General features: G+C 46.8%; 1 protein-coding gene across 5 annotated transcripts in view; it reads right to left on the bottom strand.

The window, feature by feature from the left end:
* Positions 1-16,570, bottom strand: part of LOC144178177 (uncharacterized) — a 25,311-nt gene extending 8,741 nt beyond the window's left edge. The window contains exons 1-3 of one of the 5 annotated variants that reach the window (XM_077705805.1): positions 16,332-16,570; positions 15,221-15,400; positions 10,175-10,371 (exon numbers count right to left, since the gene is read on the bottom strand). In XM_077705805.1, coding sequence (XP_077561931.1) covers positions 10,175-10,371; positions 15,221-15,329 — 306 coding nt within the window. In that variant the 5' untranslated portion in view covers positions 15,330-15,400; positions 16,332-16,570. Of the gene's footprint in view, positions 1-10,174; positions 10,372-15,116; positions 15,401-16,331 lie in introns of those variants that run through there. The other 4 variants (XM_077705803.1, XM_077705806.1, XM_077705804.1 and 1 more) reach the window with 4 other exon arrangements.

Raw genomic sequence — 16,570 nt, 5'->3', positions numbered from 1 at the left:
CCTGACATATCTGTTGTTATTTGTATCTGTAAAAAAACGGAACTTCTCCACTGTACTGTCCTCCAAAACTGACCGCAGAACTCACTTCCTTCGCATTGATGACACGTTTTGTTTGGTTGCGAAATGCAGGGCAAAGAAAAGTATAGCGCAATGTCCACGTTTTGGTGCTTTTTTTTACTTACTCAGTTTTACTTACTTTTTGCGTAATATTTTAAAGCAACGTGATTAATTTTTTCTTTTTTGTTGTTTTCCGTGCAAACACATAAAAAAAAAAAAAAAAAACTGGCGCATTTGATGCAACGCGCTATATCTCTGCTCTGAGGCGCAGCTTTTGTTGCAGGCCGGCAGACTTATTTTAACCAGCTGGTGATATTAAACGTGGATCAAAATCTCGATACACGCAAATGCTGTCGTAATGACTTACACAAATGCTTCTCTTTTCCTCCATTGTGTTAGGCGAAAGGCATGGGCACAAGCAAACGTGTTCTAGTTCCCAAGCAACCACGGACGTCCGTGGAACGTCCGAAAAACAGCTGGACTTTCAATGCTAAGTTTGGACGGCCACTGTACGTCCATTACTCGTCGCTGTTCCATCGACTGCGGCTCGGCGTAGCTTTTACTCATCGCTACTGTTACGAATCAGCCCGCCGCGGTGCTTTTCGCAACACTCCTCGGCTGTGTGGCGAAGCCTCCACTACGTGCGCCTTTCCAGCAGGCCTCCCTGTCGGTGACTCACGCTTGCAGCCGATGGTGCCAAACACGCCGCTACACGTCTGGATCGCAGGTGCCTTGCTATCGGCGCGATTCTAACTTCGGCGTTGGCAGACGAGGTATGCTTCAACCTGTCTGAAGGACGCGAAAGCCGCTGCGGGGACCTCCTCTCTCCCCTCTCTAGGACTCAGCGTGCGCCGCTACTACCGACCGCTCACGAACTCTGGAAAGAGTGTTGTGTGTCTGTGCCGTTCGTGTCGTGTGCACAATCTAGAGGGAACGCTTGTTTAGACTGTTAGCGCTTTGGGTATAAATAAGACCCCCCAAGCGCTGTAGTTCATTTTTGTTTGAGCAGTGAATCAATGTTGTCACTCTGCTCGAGTCCTGTACTGTAACCTTGCCCATTGGGGCATTGTTGTTGTCTGGCTTCGTCACATCTCTCGCCATGAAATAAACAAGTTACGTGTGCCTTCGGCTTCTGGTCTTCAAGGCAAACGTTCTCGATTTCCATCTACTTCAGAAAAATGGTTGTGGGGAAGGGAGATCGAGGCCACTTTTGGTCAGCAGCAAACAGCTTAGCCACTGAGCAGCTCCTGCGGTCACACTTGTCAAGTATTAACAATTTCCAGGTTTCGAGTCTTTTAAACAAATTATGAAATGCAAAAAGTTTGCACACATCGGGTATGGGCTTTCGCTGTTGCGCAGTGGAGCCCTCCTGCAGCCTGATTGCTCCAATAAAGTTGCAGCTAAGGAAGGGCAAAGTCGTTTTATATCTCCTGCAAGCTGCCGAGAATGACATTTCGTTTGGTCTGCTTGCACTACGCTTGCGCTTCCAGCAGCAACAGACCATTGCTACATTGGTGCTTGTTCATGTCCCCTGTTGTTACGTAGAGTGTGATAATGTTCAATTGTCTGGAGGGGAAAGTGCGCGAGCGGGTACGAAGTCGATGGTATGTGTAAGAAAAAAGGCCCGAATTGCATTGACTGTGCAATATCAACAACGGAGGGTCAAACCGTTTCGGCATGAACCGGTAACCATTATTTCTTTTTTCGGTTCAGTTCCGGTTCGGGTTCAGTTCCGGCAAAAATACCTGTTCAGTTCTGGTTTTCGGTTCGGTTCGGTTCCGGTTCGACACCCTCATTTCAAGCCACTTGATGAGGTACTGGATTAGTTTTGACATACAGTGTGCTGTAGGCCGAGTGATAACTGAAAATTTAGTACTTCAGGTCAGACCTACGTTGTGCCCGAGTGCCCACACGCACAGGCAGTCGTGCAGACGCAGAAACAATCGCAACATAAAAACCGCAGTTAAGAAAGCAATGAATCACTTACAAAAGTACCAAAATAAAGAATTATGCACCTTTAAAATAAAGTTCAGCATGTTTTTTCGAATAGTGTGTGTGGTGGCCACGGTGGCGCCACCGTACGCACGATCCAAAGTTGAGGGGATCCGGATGTGGGCCGTTTTTTGAGGTGGAGTTTCGCAACTGCCTACATCGAAGAGCTTTGGTCTGGCCGACAAGTTTTTCCACAATCCAAGGGGAAAGAGTAAACAACACCTTCACCACATTAAACAAATTTTTCCCAGTGCTTCTTTGAGCGGCCCACTTTTTCTCTGCCCCCGCCATTTACCATCGGACACAGCTGGGAAAGTTTGTTAGGGGCAGAGAAAATCACTTCAGTGCCTGTGCACATACCAGTTTTAATGTTATGCACAACCCTGTGCATACAAGGAACCACCACGAATTTTTCCTTCCTTTGCCTCATCTCCGGGCAGTCCTGGTCACCACGTGTTAACTCTTTCAATAAGTCGCGAGCCACTGATGTCAGCAAATGCCGTGGGTACCCAGCCGACAGCAGGCGGTTGACCAGGGTGGGCCATGAAACTTTTTTCTGCTCAATGTACACAGGACTCCAAAAAGGAATTTCTTAGACAAGACTTGACAACACCTCAGTACACCAGCTTGGTGTGGTTGGCGGGTAAGGAAGCAGCAGTTTTGACACACGGGGCTTGTGCATCCAACACACACGTTCTTCAGCAAAATAGAACATCCTATCAAGAAGCTTGAGAGAACCGTCTAGTGGAACCTCATGTGTCAATTCTAAAGGCGCCAAACAGTCGATGAAAATAGCAAAAACACGGGAAACTGATTCAACAAAGTTGATGGTTTCACAGTTTATAACTATGCTAAGGGAGCACAAGAACCTCCTCGAAAAGACCATTGTTTCCGGCCACCTAGCTTCGCACTGCAAAGATTGTGCTTGTGTTCCGCTGTTTGAAGAGTGCTCAGTGATTTCTAGAGAAAAGGATGAGCATGTGCGGGAGGTTATAAAGGTGTTCGAAATCGGCTGTCTTGATGACAACTGTGTCAGCATGCCGTCGGTTGCGCTCTCAAAAAAAGAAAAGCAGTATCTGGCGCAGCGGGTGTAGCAGGCAGGGTGTGAGATAAGTGTTTCCGTCAGGTTTTGTCGGCCTTCTTATTGGATGTTTCTGGGTTTACATGTCTTTCTTGTCTGAACAAAAATCAGTTCTTCTTCAGCACTTTGTCCGGTCTTCTCTTCCTTTTGTGTCATCGGTTTCGCATGCTGTTAACCCGTTCACGAATAATCAGACCACCCCACCAGTGTTACCGTACAGACCACGTCACCTCCAGAAGAGGCTTCAGTTACCTGCGGTGTGGAGTCCCACACGTGCAGGTGACGTGTGTATGGCCCACAGTGCACTATTCCAACAACAGGCATTACACAACTGACATTATCTCATGGCCGAAACGTGACGAGGGAAAAGATCGAAGGGCTTGCTGGGCTTTACTTTCAGGACGTGAATGGGGGGGAAGGGAGGGGGGAAATTACTCTCTTTTGATTTTTAAGGGCGTAAACTTTAAAAAACAGTAATACAATGCCTCGTACCTGCAAAAATAGCTTGATTCACATCTACTCTTCGCTAAGCTCTTACAGCAGCACTACATGCTGCTGCACATAAACATTGTTTCACTTATCTTGAACAAAGGATGCATAGAACTAGACACGTTTGATTTTTCTGCAAGAAAGTAAATGCTCACAACACAGAATGGCATAAACCAACTCGCCATACATTTATGTCCTCGCTAGTATTGAGATAAAGTAGTGGGTTCTTTTAATGACTGAGACAGATAAAAAATTTGCAAGACCCGAGAAGTTCCAGGGCATCCAATGAAATGTCAAATGCCACAGCCTCCTCGAAAACTGCATTAGCTGCCTTCACATTTTTTAGCATTTCGATCAAGCGCATAAATTCGCTGCTGTTCAAGGAATTTTTGCACAAGCCTCGGCATTCAACATACTTCTTGGCTCTCTACACACCTGCAATTGAAAAATTTCAGCTAAATTCATTCAATAAACAATCTTTAATTATTCTACATAAAAATTAAATGACGCAGTCCAAGCCAGCATGACTGCTTATAAATTACTAACTTCATGTTGACAATTAGTTTTGATTCCTGGTCCAGCTTACGTGCCAAAGTCAAAGATGTTTAAAGGCCTTTGAACAGAAAATCATGGGGCTCGTGTGATTGGTCCTCGCACAATAACAGGGGTGCCTGCCAAAGAAAGCAGCCACGTGCTAGTTGCAGCAGCACTGCCGACACTGCAGCTGTTCAGACGACATTTGCAGACGCAAAATTAAATTAAATGAGCTGTAACAGGTTGATGCCAATAAAAGAATATTTTTAACAGAAATGACTCGGCATCATTTACTCTCCTCAAATACAGTTAAACCCGGATGCAACAAAGTCGTCAAAAGTTTGCAATTTTTCGTTACATGCAGGCGTTCGTTACGTACAGGTTTCGAGTTAAGGCTCGCGCAAATGAAGCAGAAATGAAGCTAAAATGCTCGACATCAGTGAATGTGAGCTCAATATTAAAGGATTTGTGTCACAGTGAACAATTATGTGAGCTGCGGCTGCTGCTTTCGCACGAGCTTGGGTACTACAGGGCACCACACTGAAGAAGCAAGGCCACGGACCACCGTATTCACAAACATAACTTAGGTATCACTTTTGCCTTTTGACACTTTTCGGTGCCTCAATGCATTTCAAGAAACAAGCATATGTCAAAGGGCGCCTTTTTGTGAACTCTACGCTCTTCTCGCACTAAAAATTGCTGAGAGGGTGCTGGCTGCAACACTACACCGGATGGCGACATTTTTCTTTCTCGCTGGCAGGGAACATTTGTGAGAGCTTGTATTGAAAAGACAAAACTTTTCGTTTTTGGGCGGCAGGACACCTCACCGACGAAACAATACCACAGATAACAGTGGAGACGCGCGGCAACACACTGACAGGCAGGACTAGAACCTCAAAACTTACAGCTCGAACCGAGACCGCACTCACACGTGGAAACGCATGGTAGTTCGCGGTGCGACGCTACACAAGCAAAACCAGAAGTGGCTGCTATATTAGCCACAGGATAGGGCTAGCCGCTCAGTTTATCATCATCATCATGATGTATTTTGTGTTTCTTTGGGCAATTCTAGACGTTTTCGTAGATGCTGGCTGCGTGCATTAGGGGCAGTATTCGCTAAATTAGTGCATTTCTCCAGCGGATTTTTCCGTAAAAGTGCAATAAACAGCGACTGAGCAGCTTAGCAATTTCGTTACATCAAGGTTAGCAGCTGCAACGCCTTCGTTACACAGAGGTCGCCAACACATAGGCTCCAAGGGGGAAAGCAATGGCGAAGTGAAAAACTTGATTTACCGTATTTACCCGATTCTAATGCGCACTTTTTTCAGGGAAAATAGGCCAAAAAATCGCATGCGCGTTAGAATCGGATACGAAACTGAAACTGCCGAAACAGCGGAAATTTCGGCCCACCCATCGCCATTTCAAGATGGCGCCAAAGCTTTTAGCAACGATTTTTCGGATGCAGGAAGCATAGGCGCCTAGGCTGTTCTATTGGCGTTCACACAAATCGTCAAATCGTTCCACTTGCGCGCTTGATAACAGCAATGGCCGCAGCGGCTCTCTCGTGTTCAAAACGAGCGGTCGGCTGAAGTGTGCACCTCTGGAGAAGCTCTCGGGATAGGCGTGCGAGGAGTGGGCCACGATCCCATCGGTTGAACGTTCGTTCAGAAGTGTGGCATCACGAACGCACTTGACGGCACCAAGGACGAGATGTTGTGGTCAGCGGACAGCAACGAGGAGTGAGATGAGTGAGATTACTTCGGGAAATAAATCGCCCGTTTCTCTCGCATTCGTGTTTCTTGCTCACAAAGTTTCCGTGCGCGTTACAGTTGGAGGTGCAAGTTTTTTCGTTTTTTTTGCCAGGAAAACGGGTGCGCGTTAGAATGGGGGGCGCGTTAGAATTGGGTAAATACAGTAATTCAAGAATTCGTTACATAGAGATTTGTTACATCCAGGTTTACCTATATGCTTACCTCTGATAAGAAGTGTTATTATCGGGAGTAAATTTAATTTAAAGGGGCCTTGCAGACAAAACACAAGTTTGGTTCATTCGAAAGATTGCCTCGTTAGAATCATACTGAACCCACTTTTGACGCACACTTCGCTCTAATAAGCTATATAATTAGGAAAAAAGGGAACGGCCATGCGACCCACTAGCTCATTTCCTGCAACAGAACCTATGATGTCATATGTGCCAGCGCTGCTATTTGGTGAAGCCGACAAAAGGAAACGCAAATCAGCAGGGCTTATAAGCTTGCCGAATGAGCTATTTGCACTTAAATTTAGGATACATTGTTTTTATAGCAGCAAGAATGGTGGAGTAAACAGGGGAAGTTCTGAAAGTGTACTTATAAGTACCGATGCATACTGCTGTTGGTACTGCGCGCACTATGCTGTTTTAGCTGCAAAGCACTGCGGCACTTTGAACTTGTCTCGGACAACACTGGCCTATTGGCGTAAGCGACGTTGTTCATATTTGCCCATATACAGTAATCCCTCATTATAACGAAGTCAATGGGACGGCGAAAAATTTTGTTATAAGCGGTATTTCGATATAAGCGACCAATCTATAAAAACTAAAAAGTTGATCTTTAACTGCGCCACAACTGCGAGGAACCAAAACACAATCTGGCCAGTGAAGCAAAATTTTTGTTCAGGTGCAAAATGAGGGTGAGTTTTGGCTGTTCAACGTTCTTGCCGGGAGCGAGCAACCCCTGCTCCACTTTGACCAAGCACTGCCGCCCATGCATTCAACTGTATTTCACAGCACGCGTAGGAACCCCCGCGTCTGCACCACAGCTGCCACTTCACGTGGCTCTTTGTCCTCGTCGGGGCCACCAAGCGTAAATTGTTTCCGCATCCGTCGCTGGTGCGACCACGGGAACTGCAGCGTCCGCCAACGCAAACGTCTCAAGGTCACCTTCTACCTCTTGGCCAGCAATTTTATGAACAGCCTCGTGCAGACCGCTGCCAGTCCGGTCATCGTCAGGCTGGCCATCGTCAGAGTCACTGACAACGGGGCGGAAAAAGCCGGCGTAGGCAAAGCAGTTTTCGACCTATGGAGGTGCGAGTTCCTTCCGTGAAAAGTTTGCAAAACGGATCACACTGAGGAAATCAATGTTGTACCTCTTACTGGCGTCATATGCTGTGCGCATGCGCTGCATAAGAGCCTTGCGGTACACCTTCCGGGTGGTTTCAATGATACCCTGATCCATAGGTTGCAGTAAAGCAAGCTCCTTGAGGTTGTCGATCTTCCCGTAACTGGGACAATTGTTAATTAAGAAAAACACTTGCCGATTCTTCGCGTCACTGGGAATTTTTTCCCGATCAACGTGTTCGCGCGCTTCGAGTAATGCGGCCAAAAATACATGCGTTTGGGTTGGGACCAGAAGCAATTTCGAATAAAGCGATATTTCGAGTAAAGCAGTTTCGTTATAACGAGGGGTTACTGTACGTGAACATATTTGTCAGCGAACACCATTTTTCATGAAACGATTATTTTTTACCTGAACAAAAACACGCCAGGTACAAATACGGTCAAAAACAAAGCAAAGGCAAAAAACAGCCCACCGCGGTATGGAGGTGCCACCTACGTTGACTAACAGTAACGAAAACAGACGATTTGGCGGGAGAATCAAAATTTTAACTTAAATTGATTCATTTGTCTGTGAATAAAGCATTGTTTGCTTTAGGAAAAGCGCTGGGGGCACTACAAAACAGAAAATCTTTCGAATAAAACAAACTCCTATTTTGTCTGCATGGCCCCTTTAAGACGCTGTTGGAATACAATCTACTTTTAATACTATTAAATGCATTATTTCTAACAGGAATGGCTAATATAATTCTAACAGGAATCGCTAATATGGAGTAATAATGATTTTCAAGTGGTTGTTAAAACAATTAAAATCTACATTTTATACCAGCTCAGGTATTGCAAATGTATAGATTTAACTCTTTCGCTACCGCGCCTATCAAAATCGATCAATTTGATCAATACTTTTGGGAGCGCCTTTTCATAGCGTTCCAGACGTTTCTCGAACAAGTAAAGCTGTTCGGAGTTAGATCAGAAAATGGCCTTTCAAAATCAGTTTTGTTTTCATTTTTGCAACGGAAACGTGATTTTTGACACGCTTTTGAATCACCTGGGTGTGGAAAAGGGGCGTGGTCATCGCGCGTCACGGCTACCAACGAAGAATGCGTGCAACTCGTAATTACTCTGCACCAGCGCTTGTTTTTTGCTATCAGGGCGTGAATGGGGAACTAGCAAACGATTTTCAATCGTCAGGTTCGCGCTCTGACAGTAATATTCCCGGAAATCGGCTGAAAATGTCAAGCAGTGCCTGGTTGCAAAGTTACTTTATGATTTTAGGCAGTTTTATTGCCTTTGCGCAAGTTGTTCTAAGTACTGTGGTAGTTCTACTTACCCCAGGACCATTCGCAAACAGTTTACAACAGTTTCGGTTTCGTTTCTGCATCGCGAAATGCATATTTAGCGCTACTACGCAGTTACCCAACTTCAAGGCTACCTGCCATGGCGCCTGAAGCGTCCGCGACTGATCCTCGAACAAAGCACGGCGCTCCTGATTTCCCCCCCCCCCCTAACCAGATTTCTGCGATAAGAACTTCAGATGCAAGTCAAAAGGTCACACCCAGTCGCCAGATATCTGTTCCGCCGAGGACAGCGCTTCAAACCGGCCTTACACTGCCAGCTGTTCGCCTTCCAGTTTCGTTTCCATACGAGGGTATATCCAAGTGTCTAATGTTGCTGCTTAGTTGAACTGTCTATTCGGACGCAGCCTCTGATAAGTTTTTGTACTGTTTAATTTGAAAAATGTTAGGTAGCGCTGCAATAGAGGAGGCTCGTTGTGCTGATCTTTTTTAGCGTGTAACTGCTACTCGGCCAAAGATCGCAGGGCACGATTCTAGCTCATCGTACCTCATTTTTGCGAGCAAGGCTACAATTGCGAGTAAGAAGATGATAATAAAGCTCAGCTTTATGCTTTGAGAGATAACTGACCGTTAAAGACAACACGCATCAGCCACGGCGTTCCGTTTTCAACTTCATGCATGTTTTTTTCCGCTTCGGCTGCTTGTCCCAAATATTGTGCTCGCTGTAAATGCAAAGTCAGCCATTGACAAGATGTTTTTACGTTATGTGGGGGCAAATTGGTGCCTCTGATAACGTCAAACCGCCAGATTTATTCTAGGGAACCACCCGAAATTGCACATTTTGAATTAGAGGTTGGGCTTCACCGCATGACACGAGCACCGTGCCTGCTAACATTTTTTTTTTATATCTGAAAAACTGTTCCGCGCAAGTCGACAGTTTTTTTAGGGTGTGTTTTTGAAATGTTTCCCTACAAAATGTATATTCTAATTTTTTTCTACTACCGGTGGTTTGATATACACAACTCCTTTTTTATTATTTTTTCGACAACCTGACAAACATTTTGATTTTGATATTTTTTTTCACAACTATGATATATGAAAACCTTTAAACAACGGGTGGTATTGGAAAGGCCGTTACATAATCTGCATTTTGTGCTCCTGCAATTAGTGCCTAACCAATTTTTTAGCAGGAAAAAAAATGTTTTCTTGGACCCCTAAAAATTGGTCAATTTTCTGCGGTAGCGAAAGAGTTAATTTAAATACATCCCCTATGACAGTGCATTGTAAGCAGTAAAGCTGTTACTTGAGCCATTCAACCTAAAATTTTCTATTCACCACGCATAATGCTATCACATTAAAACCTACGTTGACTCGCAATTGGAATGAGTGATGATGAACTCGGTTTGAAGGAAAAAATACCTGTACATGCCAACTCTTGTGCGGCCACAAAACCAATGCACCAGACATACGAAAACTTGCCTGCGCCCATGCAAGTTCTGGCAAACGGCATTAAGTTTTGCGCAGTGCAACCAATCTAACGTGTAGTCAGCGTACAGGTAAGGGGAGATTCGGATGCTGCCGCATGGGTCGCATCGACCGGAGGGCCCAGATGAGCGCTGATCTGGCACTCACCACAGCAGCGGGCACGTAGGTGGGGATGGTCTCGAAGAACTGCAGGGAGGAGGTGTACGACTTGAGGGTGAAGTAGATGGCGATGAAGAGGACCCCGACGAAGACCGCCGACCCGCCACACACCAGGCACAGAATGACGTACTTGCGCAGCCAGATCAGCCACAGGGACGACGACCGCGCATCCCCGGCCGCCGCTGCTGCACCCCGCCAAAGACACACGCAGGCTCAGTTTGCACACCCCTGCTGCACGGCACCGATCCCACAAGGGCAGCGCTCCCCTAGAAAAAACCCCCACCACAGCCTTGGCCTCTGTAGCGCAGCGCCTCAGGCACCGAGTCCCTGTAGCACTTACAAGCAATCAAGCAAACAAAACAGCATACCTCCCAGGTTCTATCCATTTTTAAGCAAACACCCTACGCAGGTGTGTGCAGCAGTGTCTGTATGCGAGAATGGGCCTCAGGACCTTGGGCCCTGACACGAGGTGACCCTGTAAATCAATCTGGCAATGCCTATCCTTTCTCTGTCAATGCCCTGCATACGTGTGTGTCGCGCGTAGTGCAAGGAGGACTACAAACTTGGGGCAGCTTTCTCGGCAACGGATGGTTCTACAAACCTACCAAGCAACAGCCCAGTAATCTTTTCTGAAAACTGTTATCCAGCTTTGGCAGTATCTACAAGCTATAATGAACCACTGTTCTGCCTGCCGGAGCTAGTGACAGTTTGTAAGACTTTGTAATGAAAACCCTAGCGTTATGCCCACTTACTGGCAACAAATGGCGGCTGAGTAGGCCCCCACTTGCAAATGAGTCCCGCTTCAAACCAGTGAGTCCCCATGATGGGCATGCTGCCAGATGTATTTTATTCCCGAGACCTCCGCTAAAGGTACCCACACAGGCAGGCACGCATGCATGCACACACAAAAATTTGGTAGGTTAGGTGTGGCTAAAGGAATTTTCATGGCTAAGAATGTCTAACAACATTTCAACTGCTGCGATGATGTTTGGCTCTGTGTAGGGCCACAAATGTTGCTAATTATAACACATGGCTCAAGAATGGAATCGCCTTCAATTGTACAAACAGGCGAGTCCGAAGCTGCATAGGCGTTTCTAAGTTGATAAGTCCTCACAACAATGCTCGAGATCATTAGCCAAGATCTTCCGTTGCCTTTCTTTCACCACACATGGTTTGAGCTGAATTATTTAGCTTACGGGGACATGCTCCTCCAAACAACTTTTTTTTTAATAATGAAGTTAGGAGGCTGAAGTTTTCACATCTTGTAGAGATTGAGCTCCTCTGGTCCTATATGCAATCAGATTTTGAATAGCTACTCCGGATAAAATTTTATGCAGCATGACTTGCATAAAAATGGCTTTTTTGTGCACACTTTCTTTCATAGTAACAATTTTTCCTGAAACTTTTAAAATAGCCTAGGTGGTTCCTTAGAATCTGCAGAGTGCAAATTCTACCTGAAAAAGCCTCATATTCATTTTCCTCACCACGAAAAAAAAATTACTGGTAGTGTGCCTTTTCTTGTTCTGTATATTTTTGTTTCATGACCGTCAGAAATATCTAAGGACACAAATTGCATAATGAACAAGATTTGTGCACTCTACGTGTTATAATGAACATCTGTGCAAAATTTCATCATGATACAACAACTTTAAGTGGGAAAATAAGTGTGCACAAACTCAGACAACGGACAAAAACATCAAACTGAGAAAAACGCAATTGAAAGTTTATTTCTTCGGCAGATTCAGAAATTCTTGCTCAAACAACATGAAAATTGGTGGGGATATAGTCTGAAATGTCCACATTGAGGTACTAAAACTAGAACGCTCCTGCTGCATAAGTTGCACCCTCACGGTTCTTGCAGGTGGAGTCCTCGGTACAGGCCCATTTCACCAGGCTGTGGCGATGGGACCTAGCCGCAGCAGTCAGCCTGGCAGACACCTGCCTGATCCTCCGCTGGTCACTTGCACAGCTTAGTCTAACCAGTTCTTCCGAAGTGAAGATTCCCAGTTCTTGGAGAACTTGCTCAAAGCTAGTGTGGCCCCTGTTGAACCACAACACCGTGAGAGCAGTGGCAGTCTCCACTACAGTGAACTGCAGGTTGTACGATACCGTCTTGTGCCATACGCACAGTGCTGCTTCTGCCTCCATGGATGAGTAGTTGACATTTTTTTCACACACAGGGGCATGAAAGGCTCGCCACACTTCCTCCTCTTGTAAATCAAGCTTTTGGGGGTGGCTGCAATCTTGACAGTAGTTTGACAGCACCTCAAAATCCAGGCAGAGACCAGTGTCGAGAGAAATGGCAGTGCCAACACAGTTCTGGCTTTTGTGTCCTCGTTTCTGCCAAGTACAATCAAACATCACACTGACGTCAGTCTGACCAGTTTGCAACACAGTTACTTGCCTTGCTTCAGCATGGTTGTCAGAGACGACTTCTGTGGCCGCAGCATGAACTTTACTTTCTTGGCAATGTTGTGGAACGTCTTTTGGTGCAGTGGTTTTGGTAGACCAAGAATAGCACAAAACCTGCACAGCTGACCGTGTCCGATGCCAACCGCGCGTGCAGCGAGTACCGCTTTCACACTGATGGCGAAACTATCACGGGGAATTCCACTGCAGAGTTCCGGGTTGCGGCCTCCGCGGCCGATGGCGGCAGCGCGCTGCGACGAGTAGATAGAAGAAACCACTCCTGCAGGGCACTCCACGTTTTTGAAAATGAGTTCCAGTACCAATGCGAGGCCCTTCCGTTTGTTTGCGACCTCAACTACGACGAGTTCGTGGTTCCCGCACATCGCGCACACGGCGCCGCTCACAAGGTCACTCAGACCGTCGACTTCGGAGATAACTGCGCTTGCACCATTCCCGTTGCCGACTGTCTCCCCGACTTGGAAGGCTGAAACTTCTTCTCCGATGCACTTACAATGCTGATAGTGTCACTGATAAAACCAGCCTCGCCTGGTTGAGCCGCACTCGCAACGCTTGACGGCGGGTCGCCGTTAGGCCTCGCCGTGCCGGTCGTGCCGGCGTTTGCCGTAATCGTCGCAAGGCCGCGCCGCTTCCGCTTTCCCTTGTACGGGCGTGATGTCCGGGACTTGCGGCGATAAAAGTCATGCTTCTTCTCACCGTTCATGATTAACAACACACGATAGAAAAGATTGCGCGAAGTAGCGAACGGAACGACACAGGCGATGGCGGCTCACAAGCGGCGAGAGCCAATGGCGGTCCCGATTTCGCGTCACGTGATTTAAATACCCAGTGGGAGCTCCCAAAACAAGCGGGAAGAAATATTTTTTTTTTTATTTTTTACGCGGAGATACGAAGCTGGCGAGTGGTTTGATTGAGAGAAGAAGGCTTTGTCTACCTCTCTCAAGTGACTGAAATGGCGGCCAGCCCCGCTGCCGTGCAGCAAAAACTCTCCAAGACGGCCGAAATTCGGCTTGATTGCGTGATTTCTAGGCTCACCGCGAGTCATTCAGACACGATTTTCACTAAGTTCTCGTTGGTATTTCGTTTTCATTTTTTTTACCATGAAAGAGGGATAGTCAAAGATGATAATGCAAGTAAAAACAAAAAAACAACATATTTCGAAAAAGTGGCGATTTTTCGACCCGCGTGTTCCCTTAAACCAGCGCTAAGCCCCAATGCAGGCTGGTATATGCAGGATGGACAAGATCCACTGGCTTCTTGTTTTATCCGAACCAGGCTCAGCTGTGCGAGTGCTCATTCGGTGAAAACAATTATTGTGTCATCTTAGAAAACAGCACGAAAAACTTGGACAGAGAGAGGGCAAACAGACATGAGCGCTGATGAGCAACTGGCGAAATTTTATTAGAGTTGGCAATAAATAGAAGAGGGAAATAACGTAATCATACGCCAGTGCGAGAAAGAAAAGAGAGATAAACAAAGCTTAAAAAGTGGTGGCCGTGATGCCCGATCCCGTGAAATTTTTGAGGCTTCAGTGATGAGCATCAAGGGGAGGGATGCGTGAGTTCGCCTTCCATGGCACACTTTGCGCGGGAGATTGCGTATCTGGCCAGATGAAAAGAATGTTTGTGTGTTTGATCGCCTTTTTAGCCGACGCCGCTTTTTAAGCTTTGTTTATCTCGCTTTTCTTTCTCGCACTGGCGTATGATTACATTGTTTCCCTCTTCTATTTATTGCCAACTCTAATAAAATTTCACCAGTTGCTCGTCAGCGTTCACGTCTGTTTGCCCTCTCTCTGTCCAAGTTTTTCGCGCTGTTTCCTAAGGTGTCACGTGTACCCAACTAGCCCAAGTCAAGCTTTAGTAAATTATCGTGTGCGTGTGCCTCGTACTCCAGTCATTTGGGAAGGTGAACAGAATGCACAACAACAAGGCCATCATTTGAGTTTTAAGGGGGGAAAAAAGAACACATTACTCTGCAGAAACACTAGATTACAAAGAGGCTGGTTTAGGTGTCGCCCTCACATTGTTCAGGGCAAAGACAAGAGTGATTGATTGATTGATTGTGGGGTTTAACGCGCCAACGCTACACGATGAGGTACGCCGTAGTAGAGGGCTCCAGATTAATTTTGACCACCTGGGGATCTTTAAAGCACGCTCAAATCTCGAACACACGAGTGTTTTTGCTTTTCGCGTCCATCAAAAAAGCGGCCCCCGCAGGCAAGAATCAAATCCGCGTCCTCATGCTCAGCAGCAGAATGCCTTAGCCACCGAGCTACCACAGCGGAAAAAGACAAGAGTAGAATTTCATGTAGCGGAATTCATTGAAACAGCATATGTATGAAATGACACCCAGTGTATATGGAATGTGAGAAAGAAGAAAATCTGAGGGCAAAAAACAATGGGTTGGGTCCCAGCCAGGAGTAAACGTGCGCTACCCAGCCAGTGAGTCTGAGTAGGCACGGGCCCAAACTGTTCTACCAGCCTGCGTTGCCTTGTCCACTTACAAGAAAGCATGGCTGGGCCATAAATGTGTCCGGTCTGCCACTGTCTATCCCAATCACGTGGCCGACATTCTCACAAGGGGTCGGGGAAAGGAGGGCCGTCGTACCATGCCTGTGCTGGCCCGAGGCCCCGAGCGAGGAGGGCTCGTGGCCGTGCCGGCAGACCTGGGAGAGGAATGGCTGTGCCAGCGGCAGGGCCTGCGGCGGCATCTCCATGCTCAGGGCAGGGTCCACACCGGGGGGCCAGCCTCCTTCTCTGCCCCCTGCGGAGAGCACAAACTGCTGCCCTACAGACACCGCCCCCAAGGAAACAACATAGGGATCGGGGGGGGGGGGGAGGGAAGGTCCTGGCTGACTGCCAGTCCAGCAGCCCAGTCGACGCTATTCCTCCCGCACCTGACGGGGAATTACAAGGCAGAGGCGGGAGACATTTGGAATCGATGCACGAGCAATTCGGCCACGACGAAACAAACTCTGCGAACTGCCGTTCAAGAGATGCAAAACCAAATCAAATACGGTCACATCAAATCGATCAAGCTCACAGTTTCGGTTTCTTACCTGTAGTGCGGAAATGCGGTATCGAACGATTCCACAGGCACAACACTCCGCGTCAAGCATTCAGAAAAAAAAAAAAAAGAGATCTAGGCGCGCAAAACGTACAATTGACGTCATAATAGAGATGCCCTCAGGACTACCTTAGGACATAATTGGGTTACGCATGCAACACACACACAGCCGTTGTGAGCTCAACAGGTTGGCGCTAAGCATCAAAAGTAGCAGTTTATTAAATTACTAGGGCAGACTCGGAAACTATATTTAATAGTGCAATTCTGAAAGGTGCTTATACATACCCTGCTAGCTTACTGGTACTCCTGTCACGGCTAAGTAGTGCGTACCTAACGAGTGACTACACCGACATCTGTTCTTATTCTTAAAATAAAACAGCTGTTTACTTTATTGGATGTCTCACAACCACAGTTTTTGCAGGGCGTCGCGTGAAAATAAAAGCGCTCGCCGGAAAACAAGACTTTCGTAGAAGTCGTAGACACGCTCCGTAATGCCGCTCGCAGTCTTCCCCATTATTTTTTGCAGATCGGAGAAAAGCAAGAATCTTCGCTTCATATCCGTGACTAGCAGGCTCTTAAAATGCATTCACTTCGGAAGCACCAAGCGTATTCACGACGTAAACCCCACACATGAAATACGAAGTCAGCTTACTAGCATCCGCAGGTTGGCCCTGCCGTGCGCTATGGCGCCGCTACTTCCAAAAATCGATGCAAGTGCGCAGTGCCAGCGATAACCACGAACTCACATCACAATCATAAAAGACCATAACGATGACTGTTACATAGTATTTTCCAACGAAGTAATGCGTTTAATTTAGCCTATTGACACTGCGAAAACAGAAACAGCCATAACCGCAGGTTGCAGCAAGGCCCGACCATGCGCCCTAAACG

Source organism: Haemaphysalis longicornis, unplaced genomic scaffold (assembly GCF_048455015.1).
Source record: "Haemaphysalis longicornis isolate Haplotype H1 unplaced genomic scaffold, Haemaphysalis longicornis Haplotype H1 scaffold_4, whole genome shotgun sequence".
Lineage (NCBI taxonomy): Eukaryota > Metazoa > Arthropoda > Arachnida > Ixodida > Ixodidae > Haemaphysalis > Haemaphysalis longicornis.
The sequence above is the reverse complement of the archived record's forward strand: the minus strand, read 5'-3'. Positions and strand labels throughout refer to the sequence as shown.